The sequence below is a fragment of the Symphalangus syndactylus genome, chromosome 7 (genome assembly GCF_028878055.3).
Source record: "Symphalangus syndactylus isolate Jambi chromosome 7, NHGRI_mSymSyn1-v2.1_pri, whole genome shotgun sequence".
NCBI lineage: Eukaryota > Metazoa > Chordata > Mammalia > Primates > Hylobatidae > Symphalangus > Symphalangus syndactylus.
In genome coordinates, this window is record NC_072429.2 from 28103934 (window position 1) to 28129402 (window position 25469).

The 25469-nt window shown below is 39.7% G+C and overlaps 1 protein-coding gene across 17 annotated transcripts in view; it reads left to right on the forward strand.

Annotated features, from left to right (window-relative positions):
• EBF1 (EBF transcription factor 1) overlaps window positions 1–25469 on the forward strand; it is a 405670-nt gene that overhangs the window by 353235 nt on the left and 26966 nt on the right. For all 17 annotated transcript variants that reach the window (XM_055285450.2, XM_055285451.2, XM_055285448.2 and 14 more), the window contains one exon: window positions 17231–17319. In XM_055285450.2, coding sequence (XP_055141425.1) covers window positions 17231–17319 — 89 coding nt within the window. The remainder of the gene's footprint in view (window positions 1–17230; window positions 17320–25469) is intronic.

A 25469-nucleotide genomic window follows, 5' to 3' on the forward strand; every position in this document is an offset into this window, starting at 1 on the left:
CCAGGAAGAGCGGCTTTATTCTCATTTCTGGGGTATGAGCAGTTAATGAAGAAGGCATACCAGAATTCCACCCGTGTTATCTGGAGCTACCTCTGGATTCCATAACCATTTTCAACTTACTTGATGAGGGGAAACTTGCCAGTTGAGATTAAACAAGCTGGACGATGGTCATGGAGAAGCATGTGTCATTTCCCATCTTTTTTGTGGGTGACGTCACCACCACACACCTCACAGAAACTGGTCTTGTATTTAAGTGTGATCCATTCTGGCAACTTTCCCTTTTAAAATGTATGTCTTAACCAAGTGAAGTCTTTATGTAGCATATGTGGATATGCATTTATATTTTTCGAGTCTAAGACAGATATTTTTACTGTAGGCATCCTTTACTATTTGTTTTCTCCTGTGTTGCCCTGAAGGGAAAGATAACACCATTGCTTCCAATGTATATTAGCTAAATGCTTCCACAGGGGCAGTCCATCACAGAGAAGCCAGTTAACAATAGTGACAGCCTGCCCTGGTTCAGCTCTTACTGCTGTGCAACTTGGGCAAGATCCGTCACCCCTCTGTCGTCCTAAGGGTCTTTCTCCTGTAAAATGGTGATGATAACAGTACAACTTCACAGAGACAGCAAAGAGTTGGTGATTTGTAAGATAGTGCTTAGCACAGTCGCTGGCACATGGTCATTGTGCATCAATTACTATGAACTACTATTCTTATCTCATTTCCATTACAAGAATGTAGGTAAAGTCACAGCATGTTGTTTTTAGTCTTGGAGGTTTTTGCAAAACAGCCTTTAAAGGACAGCTTCGGAATGGCTTTAAAACATGTGGATGCTTTGTAGACATGGTCCATGATACTTTCACGGTCCTGGGAACGTTTGTTGTCTTCCTTTTAGTTGGTGTTTGTTTTACAAAATGGCAGGTCCATTTGGCTTTGAAATGGCCAGCAGTAATAGGAATTGGATCATGTATGTGAAGATGTCATCTGAATGACAGATTTGATGTTGTCTTTTTCCATAGGTGCAATTCAATCACATTTCATTTCTTTGCCTACCAATCCTTCACCCAAGACTAGCAGCCACAGTTTTCTCATCTGTGAAACAGGAATACCTACCTTTTGGGGTGTCCGAAGGAAAAAAATAAGTTCGCAAAAGTGAAATGCTCAGAACCGCTTCTCAACAAATGATCCTATTTAAGTCAGGCTTACAAGGAGGAATGAGGCAGAGGACCTGGGGTTGGTTTGGTTCCAACATTTGAGTTTTAGTTGTGATTCAGCTGTTGACTAGCTGTTGATCTTACACTGGTCACTTAGGCTTTCCAAGCCTGGTTGTGTTTGCTGAAGGAAGATTTTTGCAGTAATAAAGTTCTGAAGTTGATTGAGTAGATGTGCATTTGCCCCTCTCTACCTGACCACATCAAGATCACACTGTTAAATCTAGAGTTAGAAGGGAGACTTAGAAGAATGTATTTGTATCTAAAAGTTGTTTTGGTAGCTTTTGAAAAATGCAATCCAATATATGATTTTGTCCTTAAAGGGTCACAATACCTATTGTCCCAATATAATCACAAAAATTTTCCGTTTGAGAATAGGTCAGCAGTTTATCAAGCCAATCTCTGCTCCTGTAGATATGTGCCAGCCCTCTGAAAAAGCCAGCAACAATATCTCACATATTGGTCTCAGGCAAAGTGAATTCCACCGATGGAGCTAAATATGTATTTTTATTTCCTCTAAATTCACCAGGCTTCAATAGGAGCAGGAAGATTATAGAGAGAGTATAGAAGAAAGGTCACTTTGTTTTTCCTTGTTGGTTTTAAGCGGGTCCATTCCACCCATAAATATAGAGAGAAATGCAAGGTTCAGTTTGGGGAACTTCAGTCTCTTAATTCCAGTTAGAAGGAAAAAGAGGTCCGGAGGAATCTTAGGAACAACAAGGGCTTCTGGTAACACTAGATGGCATTTCTAAAGGCCTTTGCCCACTTGGAAAAATAGTTTATGTGGCCACTGGGCCTACTTTTGGGGATGCCTCTGAACTTAAAACAGATCCAGTCTCTAAGCTTAAAATTCTTTCATCCTCCCTACCCAAAATAGCCAGTTAGCCCTCCAGAAAGCTTGTACCGATTTCTAACCAATCATCCGGGTATAAGGGTTCTCATTATCTCTATTAAAGTTGCTGTCATTAAGAATTTACCCAATTGTCACTTTTATTAGTAAAAGCTAACCTACTTTTGCTTCATCTTGTGCTGTGACAAATGCTATGCTCTAATAGCATCCTGTCATAAAGTTTTCTAATGATGCATGTACCTTAGGAGAACCATTTGCAGCTCTCAGACAAGCTAAACAGAAATATTAACCATGAGTCTTCCCCCAAGCTGGAAATAACCCAAAGCAGTAGTAATAAAAACTTAATCATGAAACATGGACTGTGCTATCCTATCCTTAAAAGTTCAGGCCATAACTTTGGCTAAGCCTCTCTTTCACTCCCTACACTCACCCACATTATTCCATGGCAATTAGGAAAGCCTCTTTAGCACTTGGGATGGCATGTCAAAGAAAGAATCAGAGCCTGAAGGTGGAGGCTGATTGGTTTCTTCTGCTTAGGTTAGTGGATTACCAGGGTGTTTGCTTATAGATCAACAGCAACAGCCAACATTATTTTCACTTTCTCCTAGATAGTGTGGTCCATATTCCAATTAGAACCCCCACCCTCCCTCTTTATCCTCCACATTTAGACAACAAATTATATCCACATGGCAATTTCTTTCTAATGCAGTTACCAGACCCCTTTGTTTGGGGCCTAAATTCAAATGAGATTATGAAAGCCTTTGGATCAGTAATGTAGCAACTGGTCCAGTCTCTTCAGCTCTTGAGAATTGATGTAGGCACTAATGAGATAAATTCAGTAAAATGCTTTTACACGGAGACATGGTAAAGATACATGACACAAAGAGTCTTCTGTGTACCTGGCTTAGGTGGTGGGTTCAAACCTTTTCCTTGCTGAAGGTCAGAACCAGTGTCAAATTTACAGAAAACCCACTTATGATGCTTGGTGTTCCCTTTGGTTTTTATCGTCACAGTAGGTATTACCGGACCAAGAAGTAATTACATCATTATTTTTTATGTGGTGCTTTATTACTTGCTTTTCAAAATTGGTTTCCACCATCTCACAAGCTAATAGCAACAAATATGTGATTGTAATGTTCACTCTGTCAGGAGACCTGGGGTTATTGCGGAAGTGGCCACATACCCATTGACCACACAATAACTGTTACTCCAAAACAAGTGAACTGCTTAACTAAACATCTATTGATTGTAAGACGCTGGGGACCAATATTAAGACCACCAATATCCAAAGGGGAAGATTAAATTCTAGTTATTATACACTGTATTTTGTCAATATTTTGTGGTGAGGAGACAGATCACAAGTCCAAATCTAGGGTAGATTAGAAGAAGTAGAACTTCGTTGGGTACCTTAACTCATTAACTTAGTTCCATCTACTTCTTAAAAGACAGGCATTAAGAGTGTGAGCAGAAAACATCAAGAACCATGGAAATCCCCTCATCTTCACTCCTCCAAATATACCAACAGGAATTAACCAAATCTAAAAGTCAACTCAAGGTTTATCATCATAGTTGTTTCCGGTGAATGTCACAGCTTTTGTCTTGAGGCACCTGAAGTTCTACAGTTTTCTTTAGGACTGGGGACTGATCTGGGACTGAGTGTCTTCCACGCTTTCTTGTATGGCTGTTATGAGAAGCTAAGCTACAATTGGGCAAACAAGTTTGCCAACCTCACTTACTCATTTAGGTTCATATCTTTTTACTGGGAGTTATAGAGTGAGACTGAAGAAAACCAGAACTTTAGGGTTAAAGCATCCACAAGTTGTCTGAAACTGTGTGTGCCATTTATGCTAATGATCTTAGTATAACATTTACAACTTCCTAATATACTAATTTACAAATTTGCTTACATTTACAACCTCTCCTCAGACCTCTTCTGGTTGGTTACTTGACTGCACTAGATGGTGTTGATAACACCTTATGTTTTGAGTTCCTCGTTTCAGTGATACTATTCTCTCCTGGTATTCTTTCTACCTTTTTGACCTGCATTTGTCCTGTTTTGTCTCTCAATCTCTCTCTAACCATTCCTTACCTGCTTGTGTTCCCCATAGTGTCTGTCCTGGGTTCTCTTTTCACATGTGGTTTTTGCTGTTACCTATATATTGGTGTTCCTGATAGAATTAATTCCATCACTGATCTTTTTCCTGAGCTTCTGTTCTTTTTTTTTTTTTTTTTTTTTTTTTTTGGACAGTGTCTCACTTTATCGCCCAGGCTGGAGTGCTCACTGCAACCTCCACCTCCCAGATTCAAGCAATTCTCCTGCCTCAGCCTCCCAAGTAGCTGGGACCACAAGTATGCACTACCACACCTGGCTGATTTTTGTATTTTTAGTAGAGATGGGGTTTCACCGTATTAGCCAGGCTGGTCTTGAACTCCTGGCCTCAAGTGATTCACCCGCCTTAGCCTCCCAAAGGCATTGCAGGCATGAGCCACCATGCCAAGTCTGAGCTTGTCTACTAGATATTTTTACCTAGATGTTCTTCTGGCACCTAAATTCCAGCATGTCTGAAATTGAACTCGTGATTTTTTTTCCTCCTGTATATAGTTTTCTTTCTGCTAAATGGCCACTGTTTCCACTCAGTCAGATAAATTAGAAATGTCAGCCATCCCCCATTCTTCGTATCCCCTTACATCTGGCATATTACTGAATTCATGTAGATTTTATTCTAAAATATCTCTGAAATCTACTTTTTCCTCCATGACCGCCCCATCATTAGTTGGTCTTTTATTTTCCATTTGGATTATTATAATAATGCTGCCTTTAAGAGCCAGCCTTCATTTTACTTCTATGGCTCTTTAACATGTTGATCACATCATGTTACTCCTACGATCTGGAAAATCTTAAGTGACTCTTTGCTGTCTACCTGCTCTTAGCAAGGCACCAAGGCCAATACTGTTACTTATGGTTAACTTTTAACACCTCACTCTCAACATGTTCCTCAAACTGGAACATCCAACCCTACTTGAACACATCTTTCGTGTAACTCTTTCCCTTTGCTCTTTCTGTTCCCATTGCCTGGAATGCTTTTCCTGTCCTTTTCCATAGAAAAGTCCTATTTATCTTTCCATACCCAAGTCAGATATTTGAGCTAAGTATTTCCCTGACTCTACTACAGAGAATTTTTTCCTCCTTTTGTGCAGTGTACATTAATAATGCTACAGTTTTGTATACTTTTGGGTAGCCAATTACAGGTCTGTCTCCCCACTGGACCATGTTCTTCTCAAGGGTATGGCACAGTGCCAAGAAGAGTTTTTCAAATGGAGTCATTTCCAGCCGGGGACTCACAGGGTGCTGGACTTGTGTGTTGTACTTTTTTCTTTTCATATTCTTAAGCATGGGGCCTTGTATACAGCAAGCCTACAATTTTATTTAATTAATTAAACAGTATAAAACACCCCAAGTCTGGAAATGAATCCCATCTTAATTAGGTGTCTCCTACTTATTTTTTTCTCCTTTGTTCACAGAACTTACATTATTTTAAAATGGTTGTGTCCTACTCCAGATGGAGCTCATTTTCAGGGTAATATTTGAGAACCAGAGGTGGTAGAATTCTTTGAACTGTAATTCCAAGTTAGCGTAAAGGAGAGGGGGAAGGTTGAGTCCCAGGGACAAGTGTAACACACCCACTGTTCTAGAACCCCGCATCTTCCTGCTGTTGTATTTGACACACTGTTTTAGAATTCTGTTTGTGTCTTTCTGCCCCTCTAGACTCTGGAGTTCCTTGAGAGTGGGGAATATGTAAATATGTCTAATTAGTCCTGTATTCATTGCACCTGCCCCTGTTCTTAGCACATGGCCTATATTCTATTAATAGTAATAACAACTGCCTATTGAGTATTTATGTGCTAATCACTATACAAATAATAGCACATTAAATCTTCACTTCACAGTTGAGGAAGACTTAAAGAATGTAAGTGACTTTTCCAAAAGGAACATATATCTGGTCAATGATGTAGCCTGGCTGCAATCTAGCTGAGTCTTACTCCAAGACAGCCGAGACAAAGGGAAGAAGAGTGTGTTATTAGGAAAATGGAAGTCAAATGGGTTCTGGAGTGTTTTCTTGGAATATAAATTGAGACAAACGAAAGGACTAGAACAGATTGTAGATAGAAGGATACATGAAGAGCAAAAACAGTATCACAAAAGTCCTGGAAGCCAAAATTATTAGAGATCTGCTCTGAAGAGCCCTTGGTTGGCCTAACTTGCTGCTCTAATGAACAGGTTCAGAGTAGGGCTCTGGAGGCAGACTGCCTGGGTTTGAATCCCAGCCCCTACATTCATTAGCTCGGTGGATTTAGGCAAAGTCTTAACTCTTCAAGCCTCCGTTTTCTTCTGTGTCTAATGGGAATAATGATAGTACCTCCTCGTAGAGTTGTTGTGAAGGATAGGTTAATCAATATAAAGTGCTTGGCATACAATAAGGCCTTAGGAAGTGTGAGCTGCTGTTGCTGCTGTTGTAATTATTAAAAGAAGACAAGATACACATGAATGAATGTAATTCATTGTGGCACTTAGCATTTAATTAATATTATGCTTCTGAGTGAATCCATGTTTTCTAAACTTATCGACCAAGGTGTCCCTACAAACTTAATGGGATGCTATGAGATATTTTAAACTTGAGGGAAACAGTACATCAGATACTGTATAAACTACCAGTTTAAGGTAGTTCAAAACTCAATGTTACATTATACTTCTTTTTTTTTTTTTTTTTTTTTTTTTTTTTTAAGACAGGGTCTTGCTCTGTCACCCAGGCTGGAGTGCAGTAGTGAAATCATGGCTCACTGTGGCTTCAAACTCCCCAGCTCAAGCTGTTCTCCCACTTCAGCCTCCCGAGTAGCTGGAACCACAGTCATATACCACCATGCTTGGCTAATTTTTTAATCTTTTGTAGAGACGAGGTCTCACTATATTGACCAGGCTGGTTTCAAACTCCTGGGCTGCAGCTATCCTTCTGCCTCAGCCTCCCAGTGTGCTAGGATTACAGGTGTGAGCCACTGTGCCCAGCCTTACAGTGCATTCTTTTGATGGTGTCATACCTTTGCAAAGCTGGTTTTCAGCATTTACTGTGGTTTAAAAAAAAAAAAGTGCCATGTGAAAACCAATATGGAATCAAAAATGAGGGTGGCCATGTTTATAGTCTGATTCTGAGTTGTGCAAAGTTGTGTGGTGCCCACCAGGAACACACGTTTCACTAGTAAATTGTGATTATTTTAAAATGAAATAAAATGTTATATTTTTCTGTCCATTTCTTTATATTGTTTTTGTCAAATATGTATGTCCCACTAAGTTGCTAGAACATAAAGTTTAAGCTGTTTGCATCTGGGTAGTTAATAAACAGAATTGTTGGGCATTGCTTTTGGCTTACGGATGCTTTGAAGGGATTGCTGAGATACTCAGGGTACTGTGAACAGAGAAAGTTTGAGGAGCTCTGAAGTAGACAATAAATATATAAGCAAAATGTGTGTTAAAAGAAAAGTGTTCTAGCATGTAATAGGGGGAGGAGATTTCTTAGGATCAAGATGCTCAGCAAAAATAATCATTTAGGTTAGGTCAATATTAAAGAAGGCTGACTTCATTTGTTTTTAAATCAAGATGCTATTTAAGTTGGAGCTTTGGCTGATAAAAACTTCCAGGCTTATCTGCAAGGCCATTGTAGCTCGCTGCATGGCATACTTGTTATAAGTTCTCTGTAATTCCATTAAAATGTTACCAAATAATCACTTAATCTTCTAATAGCTTCCAGTTACAAGTACTTTCCTGTCTTATTAGTGGAATTAGTGGATGATTTGGAGTCACTTTTTTATCACCATTCTTGGGATTTGTTTTTTCCTTTCCAGTCTGACCGTCTGCAGAGCTCTGTTAATAACTTCATTACAACTCTTCTGAAACCTGTCCACTGGTTTGGAGGAAACGACTCTGTGAACAGTGGGAGTCATTTTCTGAGTTGTCTCATAAAACCATGATATTAACAATCACAAGTAGGACTTCAGCTCAGAACTCCGCGTTTGGTTAGCACAAGGCTCAGGGAAGGGTTTCTTTGCCTTGGAGCCTAACTCGGTGCTGTCCCCTGCTGAGAGCCATAAGTCGCTGGTAGGCTTGTTCTAGGAGAGTAATAAGTATTGTTGTTTAGCAATTGTGTTGAAATTCAGCTCCACTATGTCTGACAGTATTTATCTAAAATACTTTCCCTGGTGCGTGTTCAAGTTCCAGTAAACCGTGTCTTATTGTGCGACCTTTTCATTTTCCAGTGAAAAGGGATCAGCTCGTCAGATAAAAGCTACAAGCCAGAGTACAGGAAAAATGCGTGCTCAGAAAATCCAAGCATGATTGAAAACAAGATGTGTTAAATCAATGCGGTTTATCGCCTGCCTATTCCCGGCAATTGCTGTTCTAAGCTCATTCTGAACACACACGGGATGATAAAAGTATAGTGTCACAGCACTTGCTGGGGTGGGGAGGTAAGAAAACATGTTTATCAGACAGGCTCGGTGATTTTACCCCCTTGATAACAGCTAATGTCAAAACTCTTTGGGGCGAAATCTGAAGAACAATTATAGAAGTAATATTACTCTTGTTATATCAGAAACTGTGCCAGTAGGGAAGAGAATTATGGACGTATCCCTACATGTTAAGAAAGACAGAATATGTTGGTCTCCAATATTTAAATGCCATCATCCATTACACAGTGGAAATTATTCTTCTCATCTCATTTAAAGGAGCAAATTTGGCTTTGAAACCTAATCATAAATGATCCAAATTAAGAAAACACCCAAAATGAAAAAGCTTGAAAGGCCAAAAAAAAACTGTGTACGTTCAACTTCTGTTTGCTCGAGGGATTTAATTTTAGTTTTAAAGTTGGATCAAATTTGGGAATCTAAATTAAGGCTCCTGGAAGGCCATGCTGTTCAGAGCACATCATACACAGTAACAGGGGCAGGTTTTCTCATCAGCTGTAGTACACTTAGAGAGCAATACAGTTTTTCCTAATTATTGGAGGTTCACCTACTTCCCATTTTAGACAGAGTGTAGCCCTCCAGGGCAAGAAAGGGGTCTGTTCTTGAAGAGATGCTCCACTTCTGCCAGTAACTTCTCACCACACATCTGGAAAATGCCAACCGGTTGTAGTATAAATTGGTTTAATGTATCTCAGAGACAGCATTTGTGTCTCTTTCTTTCTAAAGTCAAATCAGCATTTGAGAGCTCCTTGTAGGCTTAGGCCTATAAGAAGAACTTGATGTGACAGAAAACAGTTTCTTGAGCATTTGGGGACAAATTTAAAATACTAGGGTGGCCTCCCCGAAAGTTTGTGTTAGTTGACATGGTGAGCCTTACATAATAAAAATCAGGCCACCAAATGGCTTGTTCATGTGTAAAATGTTAGGAGCCTAGGTACAGAGATTCCTGTTAGTGCTGGGATTTTGTTTCACAGATATTTAGTAAAAACAAAAACAAAAAACAGCAGTTTAATTGATTTGGTATCAGGACTTGTTAATGTGCTGCAAATTGAGGTTCATCAATATTAACATAAAATAGTCATCTTGGAATAATAAAGGACTGCAAAAATATAAACAATGAGGCTTCTGTGCTAATTTATGCAACCAACTCTTTCTGTGCCTCAGTTTCCCACCTTTGAATTAGGAGTGCTTTTTAACATTTACGTCAAGGGCATATTGTAGGAACCAAGGAGATAATTTCTAGAAAGCACTTTGTTATTACTGGATAAAGAGTCTTATATGACCTCAGGGTATGTTTAAAATGGCAACTCTACAAGGAATCATTGTGACTATTAACACCTACAATCTTCAGAGGTCCTTATAACTTAGAGAATAATTGAGTTCAAGATGCAAAATCTTAAAAATTAGTTTTCTTTTGCAGATGCCTTTGAAAGTCACCTGTCAAAATGTAAATTGGCATACATTTTATGAAGGATAGTTAGGAAATATGTATACTGAAAAACTTGAAATGTGCATGTTCTTTTATCCTGAGAAGTGCTCATTATAAATGCTTCTTAAGTCAGTGAAAATTTTGGGAAAAAAAACCCTACATTCCAGTTAGTAGAGGATTTGTTACATAAATTATGTCTATCTGTATAATACGGTAAGCTACAAACATCAAAAAGAGATAGGTATAAGCCTGTATATAATCTATATTTTTATAAAATAGTATTGTGAAAATGTTTGAAAGCATACATACTAAAATATCAATCATGCTTCTACATGAATGGGGATATTACGGGGTTTCCCACCTTCAAACTTTTTTTTATATAATAATTATGTTAACATTACTTTTAGATTTAGAAAAACAGTAAGGTGATTTCATTTTGAAAAACAAAAGCAAGTCTCTTAATTCTTTGTTCCTCTTCTTGATTGCTTTTACTTCTCCAAGAATTGTTAATTTCTAAACATAGGCAAGTTCTTTGCATTCCAAGCTACAGTCCTGAGGATCTTCCCTCATCAGTCTTCCTACGAGTGCCCCTGCTTTGTTTCATCCTCCTAGGCTCTTTGCTTTTCAGTTGACCTTCTGTCTTCAGCCTTTGCTTTGCATGTTGCCCTGGCTGCACTCTTTGTAAAAAGGACGTAGCCACTCACGGCACCTAATACCTCTGATTGTGCTTGTGGTAGAGAGAGGCATTGCTTCCTTTGCTTGACTTTTGAATCTCAAAGTTGTTGTCACACATCAAGAGACCTGAAGACTACAAATAAGACATCAGGGTGGCCGGGCACGGTGGCTCACGCTTGTAATCCCAGCACTTTGGGAGGCCGAGGCGGGCGGATCACGAGGTCAGGAGATCGAGACCATCCTGGCTAACATGGTGAAACCCCATCTCTATTAAAAATACAAAAAAATTAGCCGGCGTGGTGGTGGGCGCCTGTAGTCTCAGCTACTCGGGAGGCTGAGGCAGGAGAATGGCATGAACCCGGGAGGTGAAGTTAGCAGCGAGCCGAGATCGCACCACTGCACTCCAGCCTGGGCGGCGGAGCGAGACTCCATCTCAAAAAAAAAAAAGACACCAGGGCGTGTTCAAAGGCAGTTTGGAAATTTTCCTCTGGCTTCTCTATTGGTTAATTCTGCCTATGTTGGCTTCGTCTTGACACCCTTCTTGTTGCAGAAAGTTACAGCTTTCTGTGGTTCCAGGAGTCCTCCCCTGAAGCCATCCTGAGCCTCACTCTCTCCGAGGCGGGGGCACCAGGCTGTAAAAGCATTTCACGGGAAAGCAGGAGCTCCACTTGCAAGGAATTTGGTGTTAGGTTTCTTAGGAAGTGTATCGCTCCCACGAAAGAGGTGACCTGGTGTGCCGTTTGTGCATCAAACATCTAGGCAGGTAATGAAATATCCAAAAGGCTGGAAATGCAACAAATTTCCTTGTGAACAATATTTCTGGCCTTGTTTAGGTTTCTGGTTGATTTTTCGGTTTATATATTTTAAACTCAGTCTTAAAGATAGATTCGTGAAGATAACTTGCTGTTTTATTGTTTACCTCTGCTTGTTAATTTAGTGACTGAGGGAAAAATGGGGCCATTATGGAACAAAAACGCTCTGCCTAACACATATGTAATAACTCTCATGCCCAGAATGGATCTGCCTTGGAGGGAAATGCTCTGCTGTTACTCCTTTAGTTCAAACATAGAGTAGTCACCAGGGAAGCTTGGAGACCCAGGTGCTAGTTTTATCATTGCCTCTGCTATGAGGTTTTATTTATTACTTGGCATAGAGTCTAGATATTTGTTTGGACATTAAATGGCAATAGAATATTAATATTGCCTTCCTAATATCTGCATTTCTTTTTATTTCCAGTCAAAATGACATCATGTCACACAACCATTAAAAAAAGGAAATTAAAACCCCAGAAATATGTGAAAGCACGGCAGTGAGTCGCTGAGCTATAAAAGCAGGGAACTCTGTGAGCCAATGTTGGAATGGCACCCAAAGCACTTTTCCCCTGGTGTTTCTGAACAGAACTCTGCAGCCTCTCATTCCCATTGTTTCCAGGAATAAGTATTCAAGAAGTTAAGGGGGACGGAGGAGTGACTTCTTTAAAAGGAAACTCCAAAAGAGAAAAATCAATTTTCATAACTGAGAATACATCTGGCTTGACTATATGATTTTAATTTGCAAATAAACCCCCTTACAGAGAATTTCCTTTATTTGATGTGTTTGCGAAGTGGATTTCTTTAAGAAAGAAAAAGAGACTATAGGCATGAAAATGCCACGTATACATTTGGCTAGAATTCACTCATTATTAAGAGTTTTCAATTGAATTTTAGAAGCTTGTGATTAGTGTGAGTGCATAAAAACTAGTTGTGTTATCTCGATTTTCTTTGCATATAGCATTTCATGCTGTATGCTGCATAATTAGAGATTATAGCTTTGTAGAACCAGAGCTGTTCTGTCTTGACCACCACCTGGGTTGAAGCCCATAAAGAGAAAGGCTGAGAGACTGGTTGGAATAGAAAGTTGCTGGTTTCCTTTAGGGGAGTCTGAGATGGTGAGATCCGGAAGGAACCTGAAGCCCTCTATAAGCAGTCCCAACATAAAGCCAGAATAAAACGGTTTGATTTTTTTAACCATTTCACAAACTTTTTTTTCAAAAGTAGTAATGTTGATACAGTTCAAACGGCATCCTGGTGCATACAACAGATACATCCCACCAATATCCATTCCCCAATATCACATCATAGCTGTGGGTGAGGGGATCCTTCTCAAATCTCAGCTGAGACATTTGCCCTGCAAGCTTGCTCTCCTGTTTGGGAGCATTTGATCTTGCTTTTTATGCATTACAGGAACGCTTCAGATGTACCCCTCCATAAGCTGTACACAACTCCACGAAGTCCTGCTATGCTGGTTCAGTAAATATCTTTCTACCAGTAAAAGAGTTTGAAGGGGTCAGTGGAAGACAGCTTGAATTCAATTGCTGTGGCCTCTCAATACCCTGGTTGTTCTTTAAATTAATGTATCCCCATTAAGTGTATTGTGACCCTAGACTTTGTCAGAAAGAGGAGCAGAGGTGGTGACTATGAGGACCTGGCTGTGAGATGCTGAGGTGCTGAGCTGCATCCCTGCTCTGCAAGTAGAGGGTTTCATCTCTCTTTCAGGGTTGGATTATGTGTACCTTTCAGAAAGTTTGTTTTTAAGGGCTTATGGTGTTGTGACACTAAACAGTTCATTCCTACGAATGCCACCCTCTCTCCTTGAGCATATGGTAAGCACTAAAAATGATTACTGAATAAATGGATAATTTAATGTCTTTCGGAATTTTTAAAATGCATACATTGGCCCCATTTTATTCTCATGGTATAAACATTGAGGCTTTTCTATTTGGAATAATGGATTCTTCTAAACCTAACTGGTTTAGGGTGACGCCCTCTCAAACCCTTTTCAGAGTACGTGGACTGGGTATTTGGAAGCAGGGCCACACAAGCTGTTCTCATCATTCCATTCCTCTAGCAGTTTACAGCTTCATCTGTTTTTCTTTTTTCAATCTAAGATGCTCATGCTTCTTTATTTGTGGTTAATTATGTCCAATTAAGTTTTTTTTTTTTGCTCTACCAGATTCTCGGAATTGTCCCAAGTTTGAGGGGAAAAAAAAATTGGTTAGTCCCATTTCTTCTGGTGCCTCCTGAGCCCTGCACTTGAGTACAATGAGGTCACTTTGTTGAAGGATTAACTTTATATTACATTCTTGCAGAGTAGATGTATGTCCCTAAGGTATGACTACCCCCACTGATGAAATAAATATACCATTCTTTATGATTCCTCCCTGTTACCCTCTCTGTTGATTTTCAGAGAGTTTATGAATAGTCACATATTTATACAACTGGCCAAAAGTATACTACTTATTTTTCTTATGGTCTGTAATAACCTATGCAAGGTTATTAAAGGGTATACAGACCCCTCTTAAAGCATAGTTTCTTATGTCATTACTTTATACAAGCAGGTCAAATTCCATCTCAGCAACAATCTCTTGCTCTTAACCTTTTTCTCTGATTATAAAAGTAATATATGTTCATTGTGGAAAATTTAGAAAATTCACAGCAAAAAGAACAGGAAGAAAAGCACTTTAAGACCCGCTACTTAGAAACAACTACTATTTGGCAGTTTATACACAGACATATTTTCTTTATTCGATATATGTTTGTTTAAAAAAAGTAACTATATTGTACACATGCTCCTGTAATCTACTTTTTAACCAAGCAATATATCAGTAAATATTTTTTCCTATGACATTGCTTTTGAGGATGGCATCATATTCTATTCCATGCGGGTGCCTTAAGTTAACCATCCCCCACTTCCCAGATATTTAATATATTTTTTTGTAGGGGCAGTTAAAATAACAATCTTTGTCAGATTGCTCCCCTACACTCAGTAATTGGTTTAATTTTTTTCTCTAGTCAATGCAATCAGATAAATCATCAAGTTCCTTTGGATTTAGGACAATGAGCTTTGTCTAGCATCTTTAATGTTAGCTTTGTCTGCAGCACTGGACAATTCCATTGTAATATTCAATACCTGTATTGAGGGCAGGTTAACTTGTTTAAAACTATGAACAGACAGCAAATCATAAAGGCATGGGACATAAGTTAAAAGCCCTTGCCTTACTATTTAAATATTTCCTCTCTCATAGTACACGTCCATGGAGTAAATCCTTATTTTTCTTTGAATAATGAGTTTAATATGTCTAATTCAATTACTCTGTGACAGCAGAATGACTTCTCCTCAGCTCTTTAGCTATTAGTTCCATATGATATTTGAATTGGTTCTTTTAATTGCTGATATTGTCGGTCATTCCTCTGTGAGCTGGCCATATAGCCGGAGAAACATCTCTCTCCCTGCCATACATCAGACAGTCATTCAATTAACAATCATGAATTTCTAGACACAATAGGAATTCATTATGCTAATGATTGAAGAGGTGGGGCAACAATTCAAATTTTATTGGTATCTTAGACTGAAAAGTAAAACCAAGAATTAGAATTTTCAGGATGCTGAATTATGTTTTCAGATATTAAAATGATGCATTTAATTGTCTAAAGCTACTATTTATGGTTAAACATTTTTGTTGGCAATTAGCATTATGAGTGGGGGTGGATATTATAAATAACTTAAACCTTGGTGCTCATTCCTGTCTCTCTCATGCATTTCTTGATTAAATACCGTGGATTTTACGAGTAACAGCTTCCCTGCCTAAAGAATTCTATGTCATTTTCTCTACAAGTCTAATTTGAAAAAAGAATTATTCTCAAGGGTTTAGAAAGTAATTCATAAAACGGAAGGAATAATAAATATTGTGCCTTAACTCATATACTAGTATAGATAGAAAGATTTTGTACACCTGGGTGTAATTTTAGTTAATTTCCACAAGAAACAGGTTGAAAGTTTACTGTTTGGAAATGGGGAGAGGGTTGACTAAATCTCATATTTGCAAAAATGATTACATTATCTTAAATGAAAATGCCACTCTATTAATGACTTCAATAAGCATTGCATTTGGGGAAAAAAATCTTTCTAATAAAAAGTTACCCGAAGTTCACTCTAACTTAAAATATACAAGTGAAGAAAATGTACTTACTCTGATTTATGTGTCTTTTGGAGGTGTAATTATTGGCTTTTTACTCACCTATGTAAAACAATGTACTTTTGTAAATGGATTTCTGGCCACTTTATGCAGCCTTTTTTTTCCTTACATAAAAAGTAAGCACTGTCAATCAAGGAATTTTAAGGTTTATTTCCTCTTTAGAAATGATTGATAGCCTTTTAGATTTACAAGTTGACAAGTTAAAGGGTTCTATTGGTATAATTATGTACTAAATTCACAGTCTTTCAATTTAAATGTCCTTTTAAAACCACAAGATTATCATACCTGTATTTTGAAAAGTGGGCCAGTTTGGGTTGGTATACAAATTGCTTCAATTAGCCTTGGGACCTATTTGAATTTAATACAGTTTTTTAAAGTTAGTACTAGTATGAATCTTACTTTTAAAATTTAGGTTAATGGAAATGCATTTTAAGTAAAGCGTGTGGCAACTTGTTTTTTAATGTATAGCTAAATGTCAGAACTACACAGACTGTCTTTTTTATTCAGCATGTGAGAAAATACATGGTCGAACACTTTGATTACACTAAAAAAGAAAAGAAATTAAAAAAAAACACCCACCTACCCCTTACTTAGAGAATATAGGGATGTGGAGGCTATGGATAGGAGCTGGAGCTGCCATGTTTTCCTTCTCCGCTGTTTCACATGAGACAGCCCGAAGATATTTCACATACCGGGGAGAAATTTTGAAAATGATAGACCAGAGTCCACTTAATATTGTGTTTAATTTAAGGATGCTTTGAAGAGTGTGTAGTCAATGTGCACACAGCAAGGTCCTTTGTCTCCAAATGTTATTCCAGGTTTGCTCTTCTTTTGGTGTTTTCAAGGATTATTCTTGGAGATTTGGCTGCTCTAAGCTAGTACTTCACAGACGCTGGTCCCAAATAGTATCAATATTGGTGAAAGGATCTATCAATCATTTCAGATGTGAGGGTTTTGAATCAGGGCATTTTCAATACCCATCCCTTTGTAGACTCTCTCAAGGGTGGCACTGGCTTTCCATACCTCGAAGATTCACTTCTACTCACTCTCCTCTGCTCTCACCAGCCTCTTACATGCTTAATTGTGCTGAGATATTGTATCAGCTGAGGTCCGCTAGGGACTTTGCAGTTAAGCAGATACTTTTAATTCTCCTGCTGTTGACAATGTATAGATAACATCAGGCAAGCCCTTGAGTGTTTTTACCTGAGCAACTGAATTAGAGTGGATACTAAAAACCTCACATCAAATACCATTTTACTTTCTATTTATGATCATGTAAGGAGTGTAGAATTTGGCCGAAGGAACACTGTTCAAGACCTACTCCTAATGTTCTTTTGGGCAGGTCACTCCCCACCATGGTATAAAGCAGATGGTGGAAAGTTCAGCAAAGAGATCATTCACACAATCATCTTGTGATCCAATTCAAAAGTATCAATTAAACTTTGGACTTCCCGGTTATTTCCACACCATTAGTGTTGCAAGCCACGTTCTGCTTTATTTCTTGAAAATGTACTAATTGTGTGACTTCTTTATTGCAGCGCTCAATGAACCCACCATCGATTATGGTTTCCAGAGGTTACAGAAGGTCATTCCTCGGCACCCTGGTGACCCCGAGCGTTTGCCAAAGGTGAGGATACTGCCTTTTTGTAATTTCTGAAAATTTGGACTTGAGTGATTTGCAGAAAACTCTGCTGCTGATAAAAATTAGTTCACAGGTAAACAACTCATATTTTTGTGTTTTGTGTGTTTGGTGCTATAAGGTAAGCAATAATAAAAGTAGCAAGCACTTACGTGCCAGGCAACACTGTGCTTACTTTTATATCTGTTATGCCATTTTATCCTCTCAACAATGCTCTGATGTTGGTACTATTACCATTCCTATTTTAGAAGAGAAAATAAGCAAAGAGAGATTAAATAATAATTTGCCCAAGGTCACATAGCATGTAAATTGCTAAATCAAGATTTGAACCTATGCAGCATGGCCCTAGAGTCTGGGCTACTTAATCGCTACATCTTACCAATCCTCAAAAGAAAAAGCAGCACCAAGTTTCTGTCTACAAGTATCCGTACTTAGTCCTGGCAAGAGGAGAATAGTTAGAGCTCAAAATGTATTGGTAGGTCTTGAGATTGGGCAAAGACAACCTCTCTTCTCCGAAGGCATTCTACCTAGTTGGGAAAATAGGCACAAATACGAGAGAAATTAAACAAAAATTCAAGACAGAGTCATATATGTCACCAAATACATCATTAATTGCCAGTGCAGAAAGAAGGAAACTGACCTTTATTGACTATTGCGTACCTGTTGTGAATGTTTGGGATATCCCCATCCCACCTGAAGAACTTGGGCTTTATGTGGGAGAGAGTCCCAAACACAACTAATCATAACCAAAAATACTAGCTCATTAAAGAAAAGTACAACCAACGTTCTGTGAGGACTCAGAAGAGAGGGCAGTTAAATGTTAAGGAAGTTCAAAGTACAGAATTTGTTGAGCTTGCATTCACTATTTACTGACAGCAAAAACTTCATTTACTACACAAGTGAAAACTATTAACATTAAATTGAATTAGTAGTTTCAAGGACTCTTTCTTGCCACAGTAAGTCTAGAGATAGGCCATTTCTAGGTTTATGTATCCTTGTAAAACACTTGTGAAAATGAAGTTGCCATCCTTCTTAGCTCGTTGAAGCTCCTTGGGGGATCAGTTCGTCATCAAATCTTACCTGTGTGCTGGCTGCTCTTGTAGGCAGGGCCATCTGTCAGAACCGGCCCTGTCTGGGAGAGATCCACCCCTCAGGCCACTACACAGATGTGAGGTGCATGGGGAGGAGGGGTGCTAACTGCTCTGAGAGAGGAAGGACTGTGATGAGCAAGGGCCTGTGTCCTGCATCTTGACTTTGGGGGAAAAACACCTTCAGTTTTCAGAGATGATGCCTTCAGTTTCAACCTTCAATTTCCAAGAACAACCTCTCTTCCACTGAAGTGCTGTCCTTCCCTTTCCTTTTCCACCCCAATCTATTCTTGGTAAGCAATTAAATCATCTACAGGTTATTTAATATTATTTAGTAGATTAAATAATCTAACTATAATAATAAACAGCAGTCTCCACCCATGGTGTAGATGGTCTGTGGAGAGATTTACCATTAGGTTCCTCTGTCTAGCAAGAACATGGTCCCATGCATTTCCTATGGGACAACTGGTAATTTTATAGCACGATGATATAAATGATGTGGGTCTGACTAATGGTAGGTGCCTTAGCTGTCTTCGTGCTAGAACAAAGGCAGGGGTACAATGCCAGATTCTTCCCATTGTTCCCAGTGCGGAACATTTGGGCACTGTATTCACTTTATATTTAGCACTTGCTTTACCATTTGATCTCTAGAGTTCACTGGAGGTATTGAGGAGAGTCAGGTTGGACAAGGTGGAATTCAGACATTGGCCACTTGCTAGCTATGCAACCTAGGTCAAAATTGTTTACCTCTCTGTGCCTCAATGTCCTCATCTGTTAAATGGGGATGGTGCTATGTTGTACCTTTTCGACTTTTATTACAATGACTTATTTAGCAGCCAACAAAAGGTAGCTATGATGATTTGCCAGTTGAGTGAGAATGGGACCCTTGCTTCTGAGAGCTCTTCCACCCAATCTCTGCAGAGCAGGAAATCCTAATCCTGGTGAGCAGTTGAACATGTGATTTCTCTTCTGTGCTTCAGTTTCTTCATCGATAAAATGGGGATAATTAATCATGCTAACTCATAGGGGATCATGTAAGGATAAAGAGAGGTCATCTCATGGGTGCCCTTGGCATAGCATCTGGCCCATAGTTGCCACTTTGAAAATACTTATCGCACAGTGGCTCATGCTGGTAATCCCAGCAATTTGGGAAGCAGAGGTGGGAGAATTGCTTAAGGCCAGGAATTCGATACTAGCCTGGGCACCGTCACAAGACCTTATCTCTACAAACTAAAAAAAAAAGTTAGCCAGACATGGTGGTGTGTGCATGTAGTCCCAGCTACTTGGGAGGCTGAGGTGTAAGGACTGCTTAAGCCTAGGAGGTCAAGGCTGCAGTGAGACATACCCACCATTGCACTCCAGCCTGGGTGACAGAGCCAGAAGACTCTGTCTCAGAGAAAAATAGAAGACAAATATGGTTTAATGGTTGAGGTCTACGGAAACCAGACAGTCCTTTTTCTTATTAGAAAGGAGAGAAATGGGAATCTAGGGTTGAGTTTTGTGTACTTACTTTTGAAAACACTTTTATGGTTGCATGTTATGTTCAGAAATGTTGAACAAATAGCATAGGCACGTGTCACTTTGTCCCTGATGGTAAAATTCCCAACCCTCTTTTCCTGGGTTTGGAAAGAGTAATCAAGGACACAATGGATTTGTGTGTTAAGGAAACACTCCACGGCTTGCATCTAGCCACTTGATCATGCAAGGCCTGGCAGGAGCCCACCCCAGGAAGCTCTCAGTGTGACTCAGAGCCGAGTGGCTGTCCTCTTGGCTTTGAATGTTAAAGTGGAGCGAGAGTTCAAGGGCAGGGTCAGGAAGTGGCGGATGGAGCCAGCACAAGGTATTCCTGTGGACTTGGGAGATTTATACTCCTGCTGTCCATTGTTAGGGGGATAAAAATGGGCTGCGCCTTTCTTAGGATCATGGTCAGTGTTTGTCAAACAGGAGTGTTTCAGTGAGCTATGGACCACACACTTTAAAAAACAAACTCCTCTTTATTAAACCCATGTGTTTGTGAATAGACAAAGCTAGATTCATACAACCACCCACATATTCTGTCAAAAGAAACTGCTCCAAAGACCAAGCAGACAGCTTTCCATAATAATATGCCTTTGTATACAGGCATGTGCGCTTTTTCAAAAAAACTTGGACGTGCTTTGTTTTATTGGAGTCCCTCCTGCGAGAGAGGCTGGGGCAGCAGACATCTTTACCATTTACCAAATAGGAAAACGGGAGCAAGCAGAATCCTGCTCTGTAAATTATTTTGTCCCTGAAAGTCACCATCAGTGATAGTTGCTGTACACACAAATTTAAAATACTGTGATTATGCTAACCCCAGATGTTTTTTGGTTTCCTTTTTCATATACACAGGGAGAAAAGGGCAGGCTAAGGTTTTTAAATCACAGCATTCTGTTCTGTTTCATACAGTTTCGCCTTTCTCTCTGGATCCTGGCAGGAAGGGGAGGAACATGTGACCAACTTTGGGGTCAAGGTTGACTTTTCTTATAATTTAGAGGTGGAGGGGATGGGGAACATGGTCGATCAGAAATTCTGAGATGCTGATGGCCACAGTGATGCAATCCAGACACATTGAGCAAGGAGTGCTCTCTGTGTTCAAGGTCAGAAATGTCTCTGCCCCCTTGCAGTTTGTTAGTTGCCTTCGTGAGTGGTCAGTAAGCCTTAGCCCTAAGGCAGTGACAGCGCGCCCTGAGCTTAGCTGGCGTCAGGCATGTCAACTGTGAATCCTAGGAAGCAAGGAATGTTTACTTCATGCCTACTGTGAGCCCAGCACTGCATTATTAAGGTTTTCGAAGAGCATAGAGGCCAAGAGAGTGGGCTCTCAAGTCAAACGCGATCCCCTACTTGGTGCACATGACCTAACCTCCCAAGCTTCAGGTTTCTCCTCTGTAAAGCAGCTGCCTCACGGCATTGTTGTCAGGTGTTAATGAGATAATTTATGCCAAGAGGCATCCCTGGCATCTAGTGAGACTCCAGTAAATGGGGGCCACTAATTCCTGCACCATGGGTGTTCCCCATTTTACAGATGAGAAGTTAGAGTCCCCAGAGGTCTGAGTGACTTGCTAGGATGTCACAGCTAGCAAGTGGGAAAACTACGATTCAAACTCAGGCCCTCAGGGTCAGTAGCCTCACTGTCTTCACTATGTTGAGTGAGTTCCCACTTCTCCTGACTTGAGGTGTCTCCTCTGCAGACACCTGGCCCCCATCACCAGCTTTCTCTGGTTTCCCTACCGAGAAGGTTTGGCCTGGGGACCTTCTCAGGGCCAATGTGTCTTTTCTGCAAGAGCCAGCCCCTCTTTTAGAGAAAATAAAGCAGTTTGGGAAAAGTAACAAAGGCTGCATTTGTGTATTTTGCTTTATGGAGCTGAAAATATCTGGTAAATTGATCCAGTGGGAGTAATAAATACACATTACTTTATCTTGTTCTTCATGTCCTATACCCCTGAGCCTTGATAGAACACCACCACTTAATAGACTTAAAAAAGAGTAATTACACCCATTGGTTGTGTGATGTTTCAGCCCTCCCAGCCCTGCCTGACCTTCTAATTTAGATCACCGTGTCTAACTAATGCATTTATATTCATCTTTTATGAAGTATGTATAGTACAGAATTGACTTCAGAGCCTTTTTCAAGCTGTCCTCCTAGGTCCCCAGTCTGATTAGTAGTAAGGAGAATGGGGGCTATCCACCTCTATACGTTTGTATGTGTAGATAACAGGTAGACATGGCTCAAAGCATTTTCTATCCTTCATGAAACATAAAAAAGTATTTATTGCATTTTTACTTTAAAGCTTTTATACATTCCAGCATTATTTACAGCTAAACATGCAGGCAAAAGATGCGACTGTTTTTAAAATGATTACTGTTAATGTTTCTGCTTGTCAGAAGTGCTTAAATTTTCCTGCACTTTGTCTAAAAACTTAGTACTGTTGCCTTTTAAGAACAACACGTTTAAAAGATCTTGCAAGTCAGATTTGCAAACACTGCTGACAGTTTGTGATGAATGAGATTGCAAAATTTGCAAGATGTTTGTCATTTCACACAGCCGACATATTAAGGAACAGATTAAGAAACGTGAAACCCCTATGGAAAACAACCATCCCAAACAAACCTCCGCCAAACCTTGAACCCAGAGAGCACACCAGAATCTCTCACCCGGGTTTTCTCTCCCAACTTCCCACTCAGCCAGTAGAACCCAATTGTTCTCAGTGCATTTTCTCTCACCATATGGTCTCCTCATTACCATACACTAAGAGTCCATATGGGAAACTTGTGAAATGAACTGTATTCATTTTAACTGCCAGATGAGCAGCCTTTTGCTTTGCAAGCTTAGCTTAAGTCATCTGCTGTCTTCATGTTGTTATGGCAACACAGCACCAATAAAAAATTCTAATCTACTGTAAGTGATCACAGTATTTTAAGTGCTTGCCTATAACTGCCCTCAAAGGGGAAGAGAGAGGAGGGTTCTATTTGTCCAAGGAGCAAAAAGTTGTTCATTCCAGCAGGTGTCAGTAAAGAAGTCAGTGATGTGGGGATTGAAGTACCAGTGTGGCTGGCTGTGCAGTAGGTTGGGATTATAAGGGAGGTGAACACCAGTGGGGTGGATGCTGGGAAGGAGGGGTTGTGGACCCTTTTGGTGGGTCTCCAAAAGCACATTGAATGTCAAGCCCCATAGTGTCTCTGGCAGACATGTTACTCTGGTGGTGCTGTGTGGCCAGCCTGCCATGAAGGAACTCAAGGCTTCCTTGGAAATACAGAGGTAGCAAATCCTCACGGTAGCTTCCTCCCTCATTGGCATTCGAAAATCTCAGTCTCTATGAAGCAGCTCTCCCTGTACATGTGAATTAGTCATTTCAAACACCAGGCTAATTAAGAGTACCTTAAAGTAATGGAAGTAGGCAGCAACATCCTTAAATATAAATCATTTTCACCTCTGCGGGCCACATGATATGTTGCATCTCTGTCGCTCTATCTGTATTGAAAGTGAATGTTTATAGTCTCAGTTCATCAGTTCACATTAGCCTCATGCTGAATATTTAAACACAGAACAATTTGAACACACCATGAAGGAAGACAGTGACTGCACTTTCATTTGGAACAGCAAGGGCTCATCTAATAATAATTTAGTAAATCAGCCATTTAGTGGCTCAGTTGTGCACTGCATTGTGCCAAATATTATTCACTTCAACTGTACACTTGCAAAATTGAAATTCAGACTCCAGTCACAGGCACTGTTTTTGCTCAGTGGAGAGACGAGACCTAAAATCACCCTCCCTAAAGAGCGTTCGTGTTTAGTGATTTATCATAAATACAGAGCTGGGGCAAAATAAAACTGGAGTTGGCTGTATACAATGTATTCTAATTATGCTTTTATTGTTTTAGTCTTTATGCAAAGACTATCAGTAATTCAAAACCTGCAGTTGCATCAGTGAAAATACAAATAAGAAATCTTTGCATAACCACATTGCCTCCTAGCAGAAAGGGAGATGACTAAGGGTTTCAGAAAAGGATAAAGAAAAACTTAACATCTTCATGTTCCACACTGACACTAGCATCTCTCTTGCTCTCGCTATTTCTCTTTCTCGTGTATTTACTTTTTTAATTTCAGGAAACTCAATTAACATTATATCCTGAAATGAAAGTGACCCTCCTCAGACAAAAACACAGAAACAAATGGCAAATCTTATGGTATACTCAGATCTTAGAAAAAACATGCCTGAGTTTGATTCCAGGAAACATTTTGTCTCTGCATTCTCTTGTCAAAAGAGACAAGCTATGGAATGCTGTCCATTTCCCCCACCCTCTCCTGTATCTACCAGAAAACTTACAGGCAGATTCCATTTCCCCATTTGATAATATACTCAGTTTAGGGGCTTGGTATCCACTACTACTTATATTTCTTTTTATCCAGGGAGTTTAGCCCGGATCTGTGTACCCCTGAAATTGCATTTAGAATTCCTGTGTGTGTGTGCGTGCATGTGTGCGTTATGAATATGCACACACAAATGCCTGCACATGTAATTTATCTGGGGAAAGAAGTTGTAGCTTCACTAAAAAGGCCGATGGCCTCCATGAAAGTTGTAATTCTCACCTCTTTAAGTTATTTATCTTTAGCTGACTTATTTTGCGGCAAATTCTTCTGCTTGTCATTATTGTTTCCTTCCCATTTTAGAGATGAGGAAACTGAGGTTTATACAGGACAAGTAACCTTCTCAAGCTTATGAAGCTAGTAAGTGGAGGTTTCCTAACTTCCCATACTTCCTAACCAGTAGTCCATTTAGGGTCTTTTATAGAGTTTTGAAAATAGGATTACATCTCAAACATAGCACTCAAGGCACGCAATACACATTGACTTTAAGAATGCATATATTTTGCCAGAGTTCCTTGGAAAAAAATGGGGATTATTAATAATATTGCTGGTTATTGCCTGATAAGCACTAACTAAATATGATCTACTAAACCAGGTGTTGGTATTAACTCTGTTTTACAGATGAGGACACAGAGGCATGTGTTTACACTGCTAATACATAGCAGAACATGGATTTGAGCCAAGTCTATTGGACTCCAGATCCAGAGCCTATATCTCCTAAGCAGTGCCTCCCAGAATTAAGAAATTTTAAGAAAAAAAGCCAATTTACAAAATCAATCTTAAAACCCTTCCAGCCTGGTTAGGGAAGGAGGCAAGTGGTGGCCTGGACCTGAGGTTAGCTCACAAAGGGCTGAGCTAGGTGGAAGCGGCAGGAAGAATTCACATGTAAATACAAACAAACTCTGGGTACCATGCTTTCCCTCTTTAGCTGTAGAGTCATTGTGGGAGGGACTTGCAGTAACCGTTATCCAATAGCTCAGTGCTGGAACTCTTTCGAGTTCCTTTTTAGCACTGAGTTCTTGATGGGGAGGATTAAGTGTAACTTACTTCATATCACACCCTGCGTACAGGGGCATTGAACATAATTACTCATTAGTTCAAGGGTAGGTGACAGGAGAACCAAGGGGCGAACTCATTTCTACCTCCAGCCACCCAACATCTTC